At 39.6% G+C, this 20,564-nt stretch overlaps 1 protein-coding gene across 5 annotated transcripts in view; it reads left to right on the top strand.

The window, feature by feature from the left end:
* The window catches only part of MCF2L (MCF.2 cell line derived transforming sequence like), a 100,721-nt gene that overhangs the window by 25,818 nt on the left and 54,339 nt on the right, over positions 1-20,564 (top strand). For all 5 annotated transcript variants that reach the window (XM_065626792.1, XM_065626816.1, XM_065626783.1 and 2 more), the window contains exons 2-3: positions 7,826-7,909; positions 17,020-17,134. In XM_065626792.1, coding sequence (XP_065482864.1) covers positions 7,826-7,909; positions 17,020-17,134 — 199 coding nt within the window. The remainder of the gene's footprint in view (positions 1-7,825; positions 7,910-17,019; positions 17,135-20,564) is intronic.

The raw sequence follows: 20,564 nt of genomic DNA, 5'->3' as shown, positions 1-20,564 counted from the left end.
CTGGAGATGAGTACTATAATTTGCATGTAGTTCTTCTATTTAGAGTTGATCTTTCAATTTTCCGTATTTGTAAGACTTCCCCTTCTTTGCAAGGCTTTAGTACTTAGAAAGCAAAATTCCCATAATAATTTTCTCATAGCATTAAATTTTATTAAGCGCAGTTGGCAAAATCTAACATTTTTGTTATTCTGTAGAGGCTTTCTTGCCAGATTATGAAGTGGGGCACATCTGGGTCAGTTGCCTTCTTATCGCTTGAGTGCTGGCGAAAGGAATATTCCCTGCTGCTCAGGCTACATCTAATATTTTTCCATTAAAAAAAAAAATCTTTGCTTTTTGCAGAATCTGCTGCTTGTAGGCAACTAAGAACATCTAATACTTTAGAAATAATTTTATACTATACACTCAGCATGACTTGCAGTATTAAGGAATTAATGATGCTGTAGTTTTGGCAACATTTGTTAATCTTGTTTTGGGGCCCTGGTTCCCAGCAGTCTGAAACTATCCTGCAAGAGCAGAAAAGCATTTGCCAGGAGGCTTGGCTTTCTTCAGGGCATCCTGGAAAGAGGATGAGAGGGATATTATTGTTTCAATAGTAAGAGCATGCCATATGCACCAGGTAAATTTTTACTTCTAAGTAGGAAGTCCATGTAACAGTGTGGCTGCCTTTTATCTCTGTCCTTTTTGTGGCTAATAAAATCTATGCTGTAATATGGCTGTGTGGCATGATTCAAAGTTCCTCTTGCCTCTCAATTTGGGAAGTGAGTAATTAGGACTTGAAATAGCACAAAGAAAATTTTTCTCACCAAAACAGGCTAGGTGAATTTAAGCACTATATGGAGCAAAAACGTAGAAAACCAGATTAGATGCTATAAGTGGTAACACTTTCAGATTTATTGCAAAAATTGCAACATCTTCCCTTCCCACTCTCCCTTTTTATCTTGTTTTAGATTTTCTTCAAGTACAAAGAAATACTAAATCTTGTTGTTGATCCTTAGAATGACTTCTTCATTACTATGTCATTTTCTTCTAGTTACAGATTAGCTAGTATTTGATCAATCTTGTAAGTCCTACCTAAAATTAAAGCTGATCACTGAGAAGCTATGAGACTACGGAGCAGGGAAGAAGCTGTAGTGTTTAGCATTTGGAGTAGACATACTTACAGGATACTATACATGGAAGAGAGGGGATTATATTTCCTCTGATGTTTGTGCTTTGAGGTGATATTATTTAGGCAAACTGAGTCAAAGAACTTCTCTGCCTTTTGCAAAAGGGGAGGTGGAAGAAGGAAGAGAACAAAAACAAGTACATCCTTTGACATGCATAATAAATGGTCAAATTGAAAAATTTTTGAGAAGAGTTTGAAAGAAACCAAAATCTTGGTTGGATCTCAAAGTATGCTTTTGAGCAGGTATTTTGTAATTTGAGATAAGAAGATGGGAACTGTTACACCTCTTGACATATTGTGCCAGCTCTGCATTTGCTGTACACCTCAAAAAAGTCTTTTAAATACGGACCAGTGATTAATCTCTCTACCTGAAACCAAAGGATCTTTTTTTTTTTTTTTTTTTTTTTTTTTAGTATGTAGTCCTGTGCCAAATCTCCAACTCTGTGATCTTAAAGAATAAACAGCTAGGCTTTTTTTTTTTTTTTTTTTTCTTTAATTGTGGTTACAGAAGGCAGGAATTACCTGGGTAAAGCAGATGGTTCAGTAGGCATCTATATAATACAGAGAGGTTTTTTTGCTTTTCTGTTATTTCACCCATGACAATTTCCTGCCCCTTGTATTTTAATTCTGGAATTGCAGCCTTTCAGAATTATTTCTGTGACTCTAATTTATGTGTCTTCTAAGTAGTTGTGGTGTTCTTCAGGTATCATTAAATGAGCAGAATTATCAAGCTTCATTTCAACTGGGTCATTTAAATATTACCAAAACTTCAGGATTATGAGCAGTGCTGCAGAAATATCGTGGAGCCTGAAAGATCTGAACAGTCAAGACTTCTGATTCATGAGTCGTTCAAAACACCACTCAAACACTAAGTGTCTCTGTCCACTGTGCATGGGCTTGTAATAGAGGGAACATCACTTGGATTTGGATTTTCTTTAGCAGTGCTGCTTCCAAGTCTTGACTCAGCTAGATCCTTACTTAACACTGAAAATGTATGGGATTCTGACCTAGCCTATTGTAGCAATGGGCTATGCAGACATGCTGTTCTATGCATTTTGTGGTGATAGGCGATATGGTCCTAGAAAATGAACTGTGGTTAGTAATGACACAGAAACATAACTTTTATAAAGCATGATTAGCTGAAAACTCAACTTGAGCATCTCTTATGCCCCAGGGCTCTTGAAAGGAAACTGTCTTTTCTGACTGGGAGAGGAAATGGGAGGTGTAGCTGTAAAGCTTTTACAGGCAAGATTCTTACATACCTGTACATTTAAAACACTTTTTGGACACCCAGTGCCATATGAAGCTGTTTGGAGCTCTACGTTGCTTTATTTCTATTTGTGCTAGCAATTGGGATGCGGGTGGAGACAAAGTATTCATAATCCTTGCCTGCTTGGGATATTTTAGCTGACCAGAAATGCACAAGTTATGAGAGAACTGTTTTACTTGGGTGAAAAATTCCTTCCTAACTACACTTTAGCAGAGAACTGTGTTTTGCATGAAAATTCCAGAGATCTAATCACTGACTTTTCCTGGCCCCTCGTTTTGATGGCAGTGTAGTCAGATAAAATAGAAATGAACTCTTCCGGAAGATATTTCAATCTGGTGAGGTTTTAATACTTAGTTTATGAACATTTTCATGAACTCCTGTCATGTCACTCCTTAGGTACTAGAGAGAGTTCAGAGAAGGGCAACGAAGCTGGTGAGGGGTCTGGAGCACAAGTCTGATGAGGAGCGGCTGAGGGAACTGGGGCTGTTCAGCCTGGAGAAAAGGAGGCTGAGGGGAGACCTGATCGCTCTCTGCAACCACCTGAAAGGAAGTTGTAGCATGAGGGGGGTTGGTCTTTTCTCCCAAGTAGCAAGCGATAGGATGAGAGGAAATGGCCTCAGGTTGCACTGGGGGAGGTTTAGATTGGATGTTAGGAAAAAAGTCTTCCTGGAAAGGTTTGTCAGGCATTAGAACAGGCTGCCCAGGGAAGTGGTTGAGTCACCATCCCTGGAGGGGTTTAAAAGATGCATAGATGAGGTTCTTAGGGACATGGTTTAGTGCTGGAGTTAGGTTATGGTTGGACTCAATGATCTTAAGGGTCTCTTCCAACCAAAATGATTCTGTGATTCTATGATCAGCTCAGTGTGTCTACAGGTGGACCTGTACACATGGACCTGAGGAGCTCAGTCTGCAGCTGTTATTTCTGAGCACACCTGGCACGGAGCTTGCAGGTATTGTCACTATTCAGCAGCATTTAAAAAAACCAAAAAAAAACAGTTTTAAAACTGGAGAGCTCTCCTGGCATCTTGACTGGCTGATTAGTTTCATGTGGCTTAGCACAGAAGAGAGCTATCTTCAGCAGCTCTGCTGCTCTGGCCCTGCCTCCTTTGGGGGCTACACAAAGGAACTGACTGTTAGTGATGGTGGTCGGGGGGTGAAGATGAAGAGGGAAGAATGAGGAAATGAAAGGTTTGCCTTGAGGCTGAGAGAGATGAAGGGACTGTTCTGAAAGTCATTATCTTGCATTTATAATTACCAGATGGGAGGGTGCTTTAATTAAGAGATTTTTTCAAACTAAGACCCCCTTCATAAAAGGCATTCAACTCTTTGGGTGGGTAGGCTGTTCCAGAGGAGAAACAACAAATCCGGTTGAGGAAAAAGTCGTTATTTCTACAGGTTAAGGCATGAATTTCATAGAAAAGCTATAGACATGTTTTCAGGAAGATCTTGCTGACTCAGCAAGAAATAGGAGGAGGAAAAGTTATTTGTAGCTTGCTTTATGGTGTGCTAGTGGGGTCTGTGCTGAAAGGCATAATTGCGTCCTTGTGTGTACAAACAGGTTGGCTTTCACATTGGTATAAAGTAATGGCCGTAGGATTTCATACAGAACTACTCAAAGGGAGGTGTAATTCCAGCTGGCTCAGTGGGAATTGGATTAAACCCATTACGAGAGGCTCATGAGCTGTGTCAGGTGGCTTCTTTTCACATAACATAGGTACAATCTGTTCAGACCCCCTCCAGCCTCGTCTTCTCTGAAAATGGTTTTGCTTCAGCATGTCAGGCAAACTCCCAAAGACGATGAATTTTGTTTGATCGTAAAAGAAAGAGGAGCCTTTTACCAATAAGTGAAAATCTTGACTTGAGTGACATTGATCTTTTTCTCAGATCTGAGTTTCATCAGGGCTTACTGGCACCAGGTAATTCAAGCACAAGTTACCTTTGTGCCCTCATGCTTACATCTGTCATCCTGATCGTTTGAAATATAGTCAGAGGCCTTTGATAGGACGGGGTCAGGCCCTTCTCAGCCATCTTCCTCCATCAGAATAGACAGGACTGTTAAAGCAAGATTTAAAATTGAATAAGAGTATTACATATCTGCAAAACTGTGGATCACATTTTTAAAGATAAAGACGTTTTTAATAAGAACCACATACTTAACTGAGTCCTTTATGTTATTAAAATGACACTTCTGTCCTCTCCTACACTCATAATTTAAATGCTAGATAATGTATTTTTTAAAGGACCTTCAGTTGCTGGCTTAGAAAAAAATCTTTGTGCATTCCCAGCTATTATATGTGTTCAGTTTTTTAAAGTAATGATTAAAAAAAGCAATAGTAACTTTATAGGACCTTATTTTACTGTTTGTTAGTACCCACAATATTAGATGCATTATAAATGCCAGGGGCTTTATTTTAAGCAGACTACCCTGGAAGACACTTCGAATGAGCTCTTCAGGAAAGACTGGATATTCTAGCGTGTTTTGGTGTGAGCATCTCCTTTCAGCCATGAATTTTAGATACAGTAAAACAGACAAACTCTTAGGTATCTGTTTTGAAAATACTATGTAAAGCAGTGAAGGTAGAACAGGAAAAATCATGGGCTGTGAAAGTATTAATCCATGTAAGTATAAGTAGAGTTCAAGCCTATAAAAATTTCTTGGAAAACAGTGAACAGATTTTCAGTAATTCTTTGTTTTAATGTGCACTTAATTAGCTTTACTGAAATGGAAATTGTCCCTAAAGACTTCAGCAGGTAGCAGGTTTTCTATTTAAAGAATATTTCCAAGAAATTATTTTCCCCAAAGTCCATGAGTGATAACATCCCTTTTCTAAAGGGATACAAAATACAAAGGAAATGATGCAGAGCGATGAGTTTTTACAATTGCATCTCCTCTGAGAGGAGACAGAGTTTGGAGAGGGATTTCTGGCTAGATCTGTGAGCGCTGATACTGGGTTCAGGTGTATTCTGTCAAGCGGCTGCATGTGAACTGTGCAGCAGTTCCCAGAGTTGCATTTTCTCACTTTGTCTTGTACTGCTATATTTTATCTCAGTTGTTTCAAATTATTGAAAAGTCAGCTCTAATCTTAATGCACATTCTGCTTCTTGACAAGTGTCATGAAACCAGATCAGCAAGAGCAAGCTGAGGAGGGGGCTGAGCCTTGGTGGAAGAGAGAGCAGCAGGACGGGCTTCTGGAGGTTTTCCATCTGTGAACAGGCACAGTGTGCTGCTTCTGCAGTTGCAAACACATTGGCTCTTAAATCTGAGTTAAAACTGAGTTTAAAACCAGGGGGAGGAAAATACTGTCTTTTCAGTGAAACACTTATCTATCCACATGGTTGTGGGCTGCCCTGTGCTGATTGCAAAAGCTGCCGTTCCTATCAGAGAGGATACTGAGGCAGTCAGATCTAGACTTGCCTCTTTACCTGGCAGAAGTCAGGACTACAGTGGAATTGATCACACGGATACATGAGGAAATGCTGATTGTTACGTATCTAGAAAACATAAAGAGTTTCCCTGACTTACAAGTATCTTGCCCACTTGAATGGTGTGTGTCACGTATTTACTTGCATATGCAAAGCACACCTATTTTATTACATGCTTATGCTGCAATAATGAAGATCATTTCTGTCTGTGACTGTAGGCAGGATGGCATATTGCAAAGTGATGACCTTCTTTTCCCTTTTCCTATCTCCCACCAAAAAATTAGGCATTGGTCCTGTAATAGGTTATATTCAGGTAAATGGGTCCACCTGCAGGCATTGGTTTGCAGAATCAGGGGGTATTTTGTTTAGTTTCTTAAACACTGCTGCAGGAGGGCTCCTTCTGTTAAAAAGCACTCACAGCAAAAATAAAATCTAGAATCCTTTTCCCTTGAAGGTGGTCCACTCTTCTGGAAATGACTTGGTCATCTGAGATTGGGCCTTTGAAAGATCTATGTTCGGTTTTGTCTTAACACAATTACGATGATGACATAACTAAAGGTCTGGGTGAAATATGACTTAACAGTTAAAGATATCCACTTACAGATTTGACAGCATGGTATGCAGAGGTCTTCTGATCAAGCAGCAGTTCACCGGATGCAGAAAAATAGCTCTAATCAGTGTGTGACCTTGCTAGTGGTCGTCGGTCTTCCCCTGCCAGACTGGCCAAAAGAGAACAGAGAAGTTCTGTTTCCCAGTATAAGTTGTTGCTTATATGGAAAAAGTAACTGAAAGTGGAGGGCTTTTTTGCTGTTCTCAAATAAATACAGTTCTTGGAATTTTACACACATGAGAATTTCTTATAAAAGTGAGCAGCTCTCCCCTCAAGATCTCTTACAGCATTTGAAAGATCTCAGTAACAGCAAGTCCCTTCCTTGAGGGCCAGAGCTCTACTTCTGCTTGATCAGTTTGCACTTCAAGGCAAATGACGCTTTTCCTTACATCACTTTTAGGTTTTTACTTACTTTTCCTGTGCATGCTCAGAGTTCTAAGCGTCAGATTTGAGTCTGTCTTATTGGCATTTCAAAGTACGTTAAAAACAAAACTTATTTATACAATGCCAGATTAAAAGAAATGTTGAAAACCAAATAATGAAAGTGCTAGGTTGTCCCTTCACTGCTTTACAATGAGGCTAAAAATGTAGAATAATTAATTTTTAGAAATTGCAAAAGAGTAAAACTACTTGTTTTCTTGTAAAAAAAAAAAAAAGAAAAAAGAAAAAAAAGAGGTCATAGTTTAATGAATGAGGCAACTCATCATGCAGTCTTTGTCACAGTCATTGAATGTCAAGTTTCTGCTTGACCTCTGGAAATACACTGGGAAATACCTCTGTTCAAACACTGTGGCAAGAAAACTACGACTTGGGAAAGCAGTATGTTTGTCATTAATCTAAAGTGGATGGGCTGAGATAAAAGATGACTCAGGGCTTTTCACAGTTGAGGTACGAGTGTGTGTGTGTGTGTGTGTGTGTTCAATGTGAGCTTTCAAGTCTGTTCTACCTACCTTATTGAATGCTTTTGCCTTAAAGTATCTGAACACTAGACAGCAAGTTAGAGGGAACATAAGTTTCTCTTATGAGTTGAGAAGGTTTTAATAAAAGCTGAATATCTAAAACCCCCACTGTTTAACGTCATTCCTGAGGAATATTTGCTCTACAGTTTTGGGTTCAGTGACACCCTATGCTGCTTCCGAGTGTCAGCAAATCCACATTACTCTTTTATCAATATGCTGTTCAACGAAAAGTTTGCCATTGGCAAACACTTGAAAGACTCCAAACATTTTCACATATTTTTTTCAAAACTTGTACAGTTTTCTGGATGTTTGTGTTCTAGGGATGATTTTTTTTCTCTCTGCTGTGAAATTTTACACAAAATGACTTTGCAATGCAAATTTCTGTTTTTCGTCCACAGATGAAATCATGCATCAGGATATCATCCCCCTCTATGCTGCCGATATTCAGGACCAGTTAAAGAAACAGTTTGCTTACCTGTCAGGTAAGACTATGGTGTTCCCTTCTATAGTCATTGCTCAGCTGTATGGTTGGGCCTGTTATGCATTTATAGTTTTTGACTTCTCATATAGGAGAAACTCATATTTTATGAGCAACCTAAAATACAGACTACCAAGATGTGTTATTAAGGATTTATGGAGAGAAGATTTTTTTTTTTAATGTGTAATAGAAATTTTATAGTTCATTTTCTAGGATAATGGGGTGGAATTGAGGGTAGGATAAAAAACATACAGGGTAAAATAAATAAGGTAGTACTGATAAAACCAGCACAGGAACATGTGGTCTCCTATAGTCAGTGCTACGGGAGCTGTGGGTGCTTCCCCTGAGCTCCCCAGTGCTTGCAGCTAGAACAGGGCTCAAACACCAACCTGGAGCTCGTCTCTGACCTAACTGAGCCCTTGCTGGGAGCTGGGGAGCGCAGTGTAGACATGCTGGTGGTTGCTGTGGTCTCGCAGTCCTCAACCCACAGGCTACGCTGCCTCTGGCTCCACTGTCAGGTTTGATACTGAAGCCCAAGCTGAAACCTGGAACTTGACCAAAGTAGTGCCTGTGTGAGCACCACGACACCATGTTCCCCCACAGCCCTGTTGCAAGGATCAGGCATGTACAGCAACAACTTCTAGACGGGTTTTTTGGCTTGGTACCACCGCCTGCCTTTTGCAGAGGAACCTTCTTTTAGGCTTAAAGTGCTAAAACAGCACGGCCATGTTCACACAGCACAGAGTGTCCTTCCCGCTGGACAACCTGTGCCAGGTGGGCGAGGGGGGCCTGTGTTTACGTGCCGTGCAGGTGCTGTTTGCTGGGCTTGGTCTGTCTCGATGCTGATACTGCGGCTGGTTGCTAATGGGTAAAGGGAGATAGCACTTTGCTCGCTGAGCAGGCTGCGTGTCAGGTGTCTGATAGGCTTCTGGGGTTGTTTTCCTCCCCTTAAAGGTCTTGCAGGTGTGTGACAGTGAACTTGCTGGGGTTACTGCCCTGCCCTCCCTCCACTATGTACAGAGGGAGAGCATCAGCGGCTCTGCAGAGCTGCCCTGCCGCCTTCAGTGTAAAGGAGATTTACCTCTTTAGGCTTAAGCTGGGCTTTATGACTGTTCCCTCTTCCTTTGAATCCCTCTCTCCATCAGATCGAGAGACAGAGGAGAATGAAGCAATGTACTGCTGTGCTTGGCAAGAGCTCATTGAATCTTGTTGTACATATAGTCATTAATTATGATTTATTCCTGCTGCAGAAGCTAAACTAAATGTTGGTCCACGGTACTGTGTTCTCTGTGAGGTGATGGTAGCACTTGGAAATAAGATCATTTTGTTTATGTAGTTGGATGTTCATGTTCCATTTGAGATGATGGTGTTTAAGCTACAGTTCTTTTCTGGCACTTTATTTTTCTGACTTCCCAAGCTCTTCCTTCTTATCCAGGAGCAAAAAAAGCTTATAATAGTGTTATTCAAGAATTGACCTATCCTGGAAACTGCAAGTAGGGTTTACATTTTTTTTTGTCCCTTTGAAATGAGGGGAAAACTGGTGATAAATAAAATCTCACTGGGTCCAACTGGAGATTGTTCGCTTCTTAAGATTGAGTTTGCGCAGCCACAAGCGTCTTCAGCACTTGTTACATCTACTGTGCAGTGGAGCTTAGTAAGAGCAGCCGTTTCTCATTCTGTTTTCTTCTACTTATTCACCCTCCTGTCTATTAGAAATTTGCTTTGTTTGCTTGAGGTAGTAGGACAGCTGTGTACTGTGGGCTGTGCCTATGTTCTCTGCTGTATTTTATTACACTTGGGCAATTTGACTATTAGAAGTTTTCATTTCACTTTGGACTTCAGTTCTTTTATCCTAATATTCTCTTGCAGGACACTGAGGGTTCATTTTCTGCACTGTGACAAATAGTGGTGTTATGGGTTCTGTGAACAAAGGAACAGAGCTAATGTTTTGAAACTTGATTTATGTACAATTTGTTTGCTCTTGCAGCTGTGCTTACAAGTGACTTTGCTGGAGATGCCACTTAGACATTCACGGTGTGTGTCTGTGAAGGGGACTCTTGCTTACTATTAAGTTGCCTTGGAAATAGAGTATTAGGACACAGCATACAACTCATTAAAATGAAATCTATCAATTATGAATACTTCTGGTAGCTAATATCTTTGCAGGTACGGTGAATCCCTTCACATCTTGGATGTGTTTCATTTTTTAGTCTTTGGCTTTTTAATAGCAATGTGACAGATACTTGAGAATTGCTTTAGTTTCTCTAATAGGATGTATCTAGGTCTCGTGGGATGCTCGCTTGAATAGTGAATGAAGCCTCGTCTGCTTCTGTGGCTAAAGGCTGTAGCCCTTCCCTAAACTACTTTCTGTGTTTTGGTAGTAAATCAGGGTCAATCCTTTCTTTTAGTCTCTTTTCCTTTGCAGGTACAAAGTAATTCATGTCCCTCATTCTGTTAGATTGTAGTGGAAATAGGGACATGGGAATATATATAGGAATCTAGGGACAGATAAGTTAGGCTTGAAACAAAACAAAATAAAACAAAAATTTCCATTAATACTTTAGTTTGTTGGTAAATAGAGCAAAGTGCAATTAGACCAAGGTGCTACTCCAAGAGATGTTGAAGGCTCTGACTCCAGCTCTTGCTCAGCAGTGAGTACGTGGTTGTGTGTTCAGAATCAATCTAATGGAGGGGCAAGCTGTGGATGAGGTTTTTAATCAATCATTCATATAGCAAGTTTATAAACCCCAAAGTTAATATTTTACCTCAGACCCAGCTGTTTACTTTTTCCCTTGGAGGTTTTTCTTTATGTGGAACAAGGTCCTTATCTTTGCAAGAATTGTCATTACTTTTTTTGTTGTTGCTAGGCTGTAATAAACAGCCTCTCTACATGGTTCATTGTTTCACCTGTCTTTTTTCTTCCTTTAGTTAGTATTTGTGAAGTCACTTTTTCTTCTATATTGCAAAGGGTCTTTTGCCCCCCCCTTTTTTTTTTTTTAATATCCTCACAAAGGACATTGGAAGGTCCATTTAAAAGTCTCTGGAAAATATACTCCTTGCAGTCTTTCATTCACATTTTATATTTTCTGTCATAATTATTTTCTTCTCCCTTTCCTTGATTAGAAAGTTGCTTTGTGACTGTCATACCCAACTTTGCAACTCTGCCATTTCTCTATGTAGGTATGTTGAAATAAATGTAGATGAAGACGAGCGCACAGACAGGTGTATATGTTTGTACGCATCTTAAATCATACAAGCTATGTGATGTGCAAATGAGACTCTTGGCCATCATAAGTACTGAACCAATTATTTCAACTCACTTTCCTTTGGATGTCTTATACATTGAACAACTTCAAACAAAATATTTCCATCACAGGGAATACGAATACAGGTTTTGCCTATAAATTCATAGGATTTTTTTTCCTGCACTTGAAAAAGTTAGCATTGGTACAAGCTTTCAAAATGCTTATGTCACTGACCCTTTAAATTACCATTCTAAATAATGAGCTTCTCCTAAGCTTCTGTAACTTTATTTCCTTTGCCGTGCTCTGGTTCTCCTCTGTGGAAATGACCTGAAAATACCGCACTGGTTCAACTGTTCCCTTTGAAGTATCCATAGGTACTGAGTCTTTTTGTAAAACTGTGTTTGAGAACACATGAGTGGATCCTGTACCGCCACATACATTGCATCAGTTCTTTAAAAATATCACCTTGATTTTTTTTGCAAATGCAAGATGTTCAATATATGTTTTGTGTATTGACAGTGGAAGAGGTTTTACTTAGCAGTTTCTGTCTTGCACAGGTAAAGGCTTAACTGCTGGTTTATATTCACTGCGCTAAACCCACTGTCTTTAGAAATTTGTTTAAAAAAATTTTTAAAAGTAGTAAAGAGAAAGGAGAAAAAAAAAATGAATCTTTGGCTAAGAGATCTCTAGTTCAAATACATTCAGGTACAAATTTAGTTATTGAACTCTGATTTCTAGGCCAGTATACTTGCTGCTAATCAGCCTAGGCAAAATGGAGCTTGTGAAGTCATACAAATAAAACTTCTCTTTGGTTTCAAGGAAAGAATATTTTAATAAATTCCCTTTGATTTTGTTTTTCCTTGCAAAGGATATGCAGTGAAGCTTTTATCTCCTACCTCATTGAAGTCTACATGTAATTTCAAATACTCCAAGTACTCCAGTTAAGTATATTATACAAGTAGAAAGGAGAAATTTTTATCAGAAACATATAAACATAACAGAGGAACTGCCACAACAGTAAAGTAAAATGTGTAATAAGCTTTTTCTCTCTTTCACCTGAGGACCTCCCTTTTGACATGACTGCAAACAAGATTACTTTTACTTAAGCTAGGTCTTTTGAACCAAAGTCGTAGATGCAAGTCGTTTAACAATGGTGATGCTCTTGAATCTTGTGTGTGAATATTGATGAACATAGAGATTTTTTTTTCCTATGGTCCCAATACCATTTCATTTGCATTATAGATTCAGGCTAGCAGACCTGTCTCTCTGCTTCATCATCATCTAATTATATCCATCTACCTTCCTTTTTGCAGGGATGGGCAGAGTGCTTTTGCAAATACCTTTTCTTATGCAGACAGGAGCTGAATAATTAGGGAAACATTACAAAATAATTTCCTGCTATTTTTTCCTGGAAATCTGAGCACCGTCCTTTGCTGCTCCCAAATTTTGCTGGCCATACCAAAAAAACCTGCCACGTCTTTCACACGGTGGGCAATTACCCTTTGTCTATGTGTGTCTGCACATATGTGTGTTTTTAGCAGCTGTACAATTCGTAGTTTTTGTAATTTTCCCTGTCAGTGCCATTTCATGTTGAAAAGAATACTAATTATTTCTCACTTGAGATTGTTTTTAGATAGCAAGTCACTAATATGCCTCTTGATTAGAATTTGTGTAAAACAGTGTTGCAGTTTCCTTCGCTCAGCACTTCTCTGTCACCCTACCTGCTTAATAAAAAAAAGAAAACAAACCCAAAAGAGATTGCAACTCTGATGGGAAAAGTTAGACTTAGCAGAACATAAAGAATAAATGCTAATTTACTTAGACTTTAGGTAAACTTCACCAGGCCCATCTCACAGTAGCACAGGTAGTTTACCAAGGATCATTTTTCCACTGCTTTCATACACAAGATCACAGTGCTCTGGGTCCACGTAACTTTAATGGTCAGTCCTATTGTTTAAATAATTGTATACAACAGTTAGGAACACAAAGTACTATTCCCTAAGCACAGATCAGTCATTTTGCTGTCTAACTTGTGGAGCTAATGCAATTCAGCTTCTTTTTAAAATGCATATTTCTCCGAAATGCAGGGCTGCCGCTGTTGTAAAAACTGGCTTTAGACCAAGGCACGTAGATCTATGTAGAAGAGCTCCACCTAACTGGAGGTTTTCTAGAATCGTAGAGGTTTATCCACTGAAAAATTCCCATTTTAGCGAGGCATTTTGTGTTTTCTTTGATACTAAATCTGTAAAAGAAGTGTCAGTTGAATAGGTTGCCCAAGTCAGTTTTAACTGAGTCAATAACAAAGTTTTTCTTTAACGAAGGCTCATAGAAGTAGAGTGAAAGGAGATCTACTTACTTGAAAGTAGTGTTGTGGGTTGTTTTGTTTGTTTGTTTTTTAATTGCTGACATACACTTCAGTGGTCTTTACTTCTATGGTGTTTCCATTTTTAGACTGAAAAGTAATAACTCTCTAACTTGGAGAATGTCCCTTACAGCTGCATAGTATGAGACAAGTCTCAAGTAGTTCTTGGGAATGATTTCAGGTAAAAAATGTGCGGACTGGTTGCGCCTGCTTAAGGACTGATGCATTCTCTTCTGCTCTTTGCAATAAACAAAAAAATAAGCTGGCACTCAAGTGGCATTTACTTAATTTAAAAAAAAATACTGAATGTTTTTCAGCATTTTCATAGAATCACAGAATGGTTTAGGTTGGAAGGAGCCTTTAAAGATCATCTAGTCCGACCCCCCTGCTATGGGCAGGAGCATCTTTCACTAGATCGCATTGCTCAGAGCCCATCCAGCATGGCCTTTGCATAGTCACAACAGTGTTTCTTTTTTTTTAACAAAACTAAGGAGTTTTAATATCGTTTTGGAAATTTAGATTTAAAAAAAGACTGAGATTAGACTAAGAAAATGCTTTCAAAGAGATACTTGGTTGTCTTAGGAACACATAAAACTATTACATTCCCATTGCATAGGTCAGTGTATCTCGCAGCTGTGGTTTAAATTTCAGGACTGTGAACTAGAAGGGAAGGAGAAAGAAATGATTTCCAGTGGTTATGACTGGGGTAGTGAGATACAGTCACTCTAGAAAAAACTTGAATTTATTAAAATATTACAGTTAAATCAGTAATTTTTTGGATGGTGATTAAAATTCCAGTTGCTCATTTTAAAAAAATACTTCGTACAATTTGAATTATTTTCATGAGTTGTAGCACCCACAGAGTTTATCTAAGTATTCGTGGCCTTTTGTAATTGGGTGTATATAATTCAGAGAGGCTGGAAGGTTATTATGTGAATTGATTCTAATAAGATGTTTTAAATTTTTGCCTTAAACCTGTTTTTCAAGAAGGATGAGGGAACTATAATAGTTCATTTTGCACTTGGAATGCTTTCCCTCTCACTAAAAACAAAAACAACAAAATGCAATCGAGCTTCCTAATCTTTCCTTTTTGTCTCCTCTGCCTAAATTCTGTGGCTTGATTTACTTCTCAGAGGAGGGAAGAAAATCACATTTTACATAGCTAATTTAGGAATAAACTGTGCAACGCAGAGGTGAAGCAAGAAAAAGTGAGTCCAAATAAAGGAAAAAGTCATTCCTTGCTGCATCAGGTTCATTATGAAACAAAGGAACCTGCTTACTGCTTTTACTATTTTTTAAGGCAAACATAATTTATAGGTAGGATTCTTACTTGGTTAGATTTCCTGTGCCCTTTTTGTAGCTTGCCATGGCAAACTTTCATTTCGAAGTAGTGACTGCTTTGCTAGAGTGGCCTGTCTCCCATTGATGGCCATGTATTTAAAGCTGCAATATAGAAAGCGATTTCTATAGGGGAGTGATGTTAAAGCTGAAATTTTACAGAATTTGTTAGGTATAGGACTTCAGGTCACTCTGCTCTAAACTCTTTTCAGCAGTGAGGTCCTGATAAGGCAGTTGAGCAGCATTTGAAGGTATACATGCAGGAAAATACTGGAGAAAACGATAATGGGTGAACAATGATCTTCTAACAGTACGTGTCAGGACAGAGTTGGCTCCACCCAAAGTAACCATGGGTGACCGTACTAGAGACTGAAAATTAATCAGCAATGTCAAGGCAGGATGGCTCCTTTTGCCCTTGACAATCAGTGGTGGTCTGGGAACTTCCTGAAGATCATAGTCCAGGCTTCTGCTTTTAGGACATGTCCTGCAAGCCTATTGTTCTTCTTTTGTTTCATATGTCCTATTTATAGAAATGAAGTAGAACAAAGCAAGTAACCAACGGGGATACAGCAAATAATGTATAATTGTACCTAAAAATAGATATTCTAGAGAGAGAACACCACCTCGTGAACAACAGAAATAATCATTATCATGCTTGAAAAATATTTTTAAAGAGAGAGGAAAATGCTTTGGTCCTGAGAGCCTGGGTATAAAACAAAATAGTAGAATCAAAATTGGTCTCTACTCACATTTGTGTTATGAACATATATATAGCTAAGATTAACTGACTTAACGTTGCCGTGTTTGGATGTGTTGTAAAGGTTATGTTTGCAAACTTGTGATATTTGCATAAGAGTTGCATTTGTTGTCATTTAAATGCATCCAGAACATGTTATTTTCTGACGTAGTTTGATTTCAAGAGCTACACTGTGGTAAGCACCATGTTGCCTGTAAGCTGCTAGACTGAAGTCAGATTCACCACAAATTAACATAAGGATGCTATTTGAGCTCTTCTGATTACGTGTGGTTTGGAGGGAAATGGTGGTTTCTTTTATCAGATGAATCTGAGCTCAAATATGTTTCCTTTTTTTCCTGGTGAGGTTATATGTAAAGGCATTTGAAGTGGGTAACAACGCACTGTAATTTCCACAAGTCACTGATGTCATGATCAGACAGTGTTGTTAATATAGTTTACAGCTGATTTCTGCATAATCATCAGATTTCAGGGCTGGAAAAAATATCCTTATTATTTTGCCACAGCCATTTTTGGCTGGTTTTGTTCTCTTTTTTTGAACTGTCAAGCAAGCATAACTTTCAAGCAAAGTGTCCCTGCCACCCCGCAACTGTTAACTTCATGTGGTTGCTAGAGCTCAACAAGTCCTTTGTCCAGCCCGTCTTTATGAAAATATCCTTGCTTAAGTCATGAAACATTAACATTGCCTTTAAAAAATCGTTACATTTTGTATTTTAAAATGTGTGTGAAGCACATTTAAAAGTGTTGCATTTGCGAATTCTACCCAGTAGTGTAAGTGCCAAAAAAGATATAGATGGTATGTAGCTCATCAGCAGCCATACTTCAGCATAGGTGTTAGGCTCTGCTTTAGCTTTTGTAGGTGATTGGAGAAGTTGAACAGGAAATTTTGTTCTGAATCACCTTCTCCCAGTTCTTTTAATATTCTGCCGCTTCTTTTAGACTGTCCTCGAAGCAGAGCAGCTAGCTGAAGGAAGGCAGGGGTTGCAGGAATGAGTTCAAACTGGTGAGAAGGTTGAGTTCAGTTCAAGATGGAGACTCACCTACTTAATTCTGGATTAACTTTTTTTATTAAATCGGTTCATTTCTTTCTCCAAACTGGTTATATTTACATGCGGTTGCCATTTATCAAAAGAAAGATGCACTGCCATCTAGTGTCAAAGCTGCATTCACACGAGCAAAGACATTTGTTATAGAAAAAAAAAAATCAAATGTGGCATAACAAACTTGTTCCTATAAAACTTCCTAAGCTCCGAAAAAGAGACTAGACTGTTCAGAGTAAACTATGTCCACACTGATGAACGCTGCACCAAAAAAAAAAAAAAAGAGAAAAAACACAGTAGCTTCATCACTGGGAAACTGCAGGCTAGGTAAAAGGACTTGTATGTAAATACACCTGCTGCTTGTTTCTTTTGTAGGTGGAAGAGGGGGAGATGGATGTCCTGTTATCACCTTTCCAGACTACCCAGCTTTCAGCGAGATCCCCGAGAAGGAGTTCCAGAACGTCCTGACCTACCTGACGAGTATCCCAAGGTGAGCACCTGTCTAGGAGAAAATACTTCTTATCTGCTAAGTGATTTTTCACCTTCAGTCACTTAGCTGATGGTGTAAAAGTCAGGCTTGCTGTTTAATTAAAAGGAAAACGCAGCTTATAGTGCAGTGTCAATAAGTGTTGATTAGGGACAGCTGCCTAATGTAGTTGTTAGATGAATTATATAGTGCTATTTATATTTCATCAGAAAATTATTACCTGGTATGTATGGATGCAGATTCTGTGGTGAACATTGTCCTCTTGCTGCTTATCTTTTCTGTATCTTAGAGTGCAATGTTCTGTGTGTCAATTTAAAACATGTATAATTTTGGCAGAACACAGTAATTCCTGTATACTACTCAAAACGTTACTCACTGTGAGGGAATATTCCACACTTAGATACAGAGGTTTGTCCTAACCACTTGTGTTCAATTTCCTTGGCTTTGTTTGTGCAGCACTTCCAAAACTTCGACTAAATTAGTAGCGGTCAATACAGATGAGGCTGAAACTCTTGATGAATCCTTTGCTTCAGTCTTCTCTCAGAGTTTCTACCAGGAGTATGTGCTTAGAGACAGGGTTCAAGAAGAAGAATGAATAGCATCAGGTGAGGATCAAGACAACGATCTCTTGAGAAATCTTGACCCAAATCTAGTCTTTGGGACAAGAACTACATCAGGGGTGGTGAGAGAGTTGGACAATGTCACAGCAAGGCTGATTTCTATCTTCTTTGAAGGGTTTTTGAGATCAGAGATGGACCGTGATGACTGGAGAAAGGCAAATACTGCATTCATTTTCAGAAAGGGCACAAATAGTGATTCAGAGCTGGGCAACCTCACTTTGTTCTGTAGGAAAATGACTGAGTCCTCTTAAAACACATTTATAGGCACAAGAAAGAAGGTGATGGGTAGTAGCCAGCATGGATTAAACAGCAATAAATTGTGCTTGACCAACTTGTTTCTATGAGGAAATGACTGGATGCATGAATGAGGGACAGCTGTGCATGTCTTTTGCCACAACTTGGGCAAGACTTTCAACACAGTCTCCCCTAGCACCTTTGTATCCACTTGAGTTATGTCTTGACAGGTGGGTTGTTGGGTGGGTGAGAAACTGCTTGGATCATCAAGCTCAAAGTTTTTTGGTTAATGGCTCATGGTCTACCTGGAGACAGTTCCTCAGGGTACCAGGTGTATCTGTCTGATGTCGTTGGCAAGGACAAGGAGGGGGAGGAGTGCACTCTCATCAAGTTTGTGGATGAGAAACTGGTGGACCAGTCAATACCCTTGAGGGAAGGCCTTGCTTTCAGAGGAACCTTGACAAGCAAGAGGAACAGGCTGACAGGAACATAATGAATTTGGCAATGACAAATGACAAGTCCTGCAAGATGGGACACCCCTTGCAAGAATACAGGTTGGGAACTAACTGACTGTGGGGCTGCTTTTCTGAAAAGGACCTGGGGGCACTGGTGGGCAGCACGCTAAAAGTGAGCCAGCAAGATGTCCTGACGGCAGTGAAGGATGGTGGCCCTGGGGCTGCACCAGCAGGAGCATGGCCTGGAGCAAGTGAGAGCAGGGGTGTCCCTGTCTGGCTCTCTCCGGACCCTTCCTGTAGTGTTGGGCCTAGCTCTGAGCTACCACAGGGTGAGGGCTCACAAACTGGAGTGAGTCCAGCAGGGCCCCTACAAGGGTCAGGGCTGGAGCTGATGTGTAAGGAGAGGCTACATGAGTGGGGCTTGCTCAGCTCGGGGAGGGAAAGTTGTGGGGACTCAACAGGCGCCATCCCCACCGACAGAGAGACAGTGGAGAGGTGGCAATAGGCTTCTCAGAGAGATGGGTGGTGGGGAGAGAGAGGCTCAGGGTGGGAATGGGAACAGAGAGGTTCTGACCTGAATGTAAGGGGAAAAAAAAATATGGCACTGAGAAAATAAGTGTTGAGACAGGCTACCAAGACAGGCAATGGAGTTTCTGTCCTCGAAGGTTTTCAAGACCTTGCTCTACAAAGTCTTGAACAATCTAGTCTGCATTTGGAGTTGACTGTGCTTTGAGTAACAGGTTTGACTAGAAGCCTTCTGACATCCTTTAAAACCTGAATGATCTCCTCTATGTCTTTTCCAAATTGGGCTATATGGCTCCCCCAGATTAAAAACCTCTTAGAAACACAGGTTCTGTAACACTGATTAAATGCTGGTCTCAAGCTGTATTTCATGCTGTTTTCCCTGACAATGTGCAGTGCAACTCAGCACGGACCACATTCAATTCACGTTTGGAACTAATTGTGCCAGATGTCCTTCGTGCATGTGCGTGCCTTTGTTTACTGTACATGCATGAAGAGAAATAGTGTTGTTCTTGTAAAGAGCTTTCCTCTTAATTATTTTGTAGGACCTACTCCCTGTGAGGGAATGCTGGTTACATGCAGCACAGTACTGTGAGGTGCCTTTCTGGCCCCTGGTTTATCAGGAAGAGGAGCTGTGAAGCTGACAGCCAGCTTCATTTTCTTCGTTTATCACTGTGTCAGTGAAACTATGTGGTGCGAAGCCTCCCTTGATAATATCTTTCTTGAATACTGTTATTACAAATAATTATGCCCTAAATTCACATCTGCTCCTCCTTTTGAAAGTCCCTGGTGGTGTGCTTCATGGTGGCCCGTTGAGCTTCTGCACAGTGGGGTTTATGTGAGAAATTCTGATTGGAACAAACAGCATCTGCTGCAGGGGAGAGGACTGAGCGCATCCCACAGCATCGATTTGGCAGAGCATGTTTTTATTAATTAAAAGTCTGGGAGCAGACTTTCTGGAGGTTTTTCTGTTCATTTCCCCTACCATCCAACAATTAATCTATGCAAATTGAGCCAGAAGTGGCCATTTCTTAAGTCTGGCTGTTCTTCTAAGATTTTCTTGTTTCTTTAATTTCTAATTCTTTAGAAAAAGATCACTGTTTTGTGTAAATGAAGGAGATAGCCCAGCTGGCTAGATGTGAGGAGTAAGGTATTAACTATTGTGAATATAACAATATGTTAGGTATTAAAGTGATAACTTTTCAATTTCAAACTTGTAAAAATGATGCCACTGTTAAGATAATGACAAAACTGGGAACTTTTTGTATCTGAGGATTGCTATAATCTCAGAAGGGCTGAAGACATCCCTGACACATTTATTAGTGGTGCTTACTGTGTAAAATTTTGTTTATGAGCCATTGTGCAGGTTTATAGGAATAACAAACTACAGAAATGCCACTAGTTTGGATGTCAATATGCATGCCCTCATAAAATATGTTTTGCTAATGGTGCATTATTGACTGCCTGTGCCCCAAAGATAGGCAGTATTATAATTTGCCTTGCATTGTGATATTTCTAGTGCTGTTAAAGGCATAGTAGGGTAGGATTTTTGCTGCTAACTTAGTTTTCAAGGGTTAAAAATTCAAAGACTGTTTTGGATGC

This window comes from Caloenas nicobarica, chromosome 1 (assembly GCF_036013445.1).
Source record: "Caloenas nicobarica isolate bCalNic1 chromosome 1, bCalNic1.hap1, whole genome shotgun sequence".
NCBI classification, from domain to species: domain Eukaryota; kingdom Metazoa; phylum Chordata; class Aves; order Columbiformes; family Columbidae; genus Caloenas; species Caloenas nicobarica.
The sequence above is the reverse complement of the archived record's forward strand: the minus strand, read 5'-3'. Positions and strand labels throughout refer to the sequence as shown.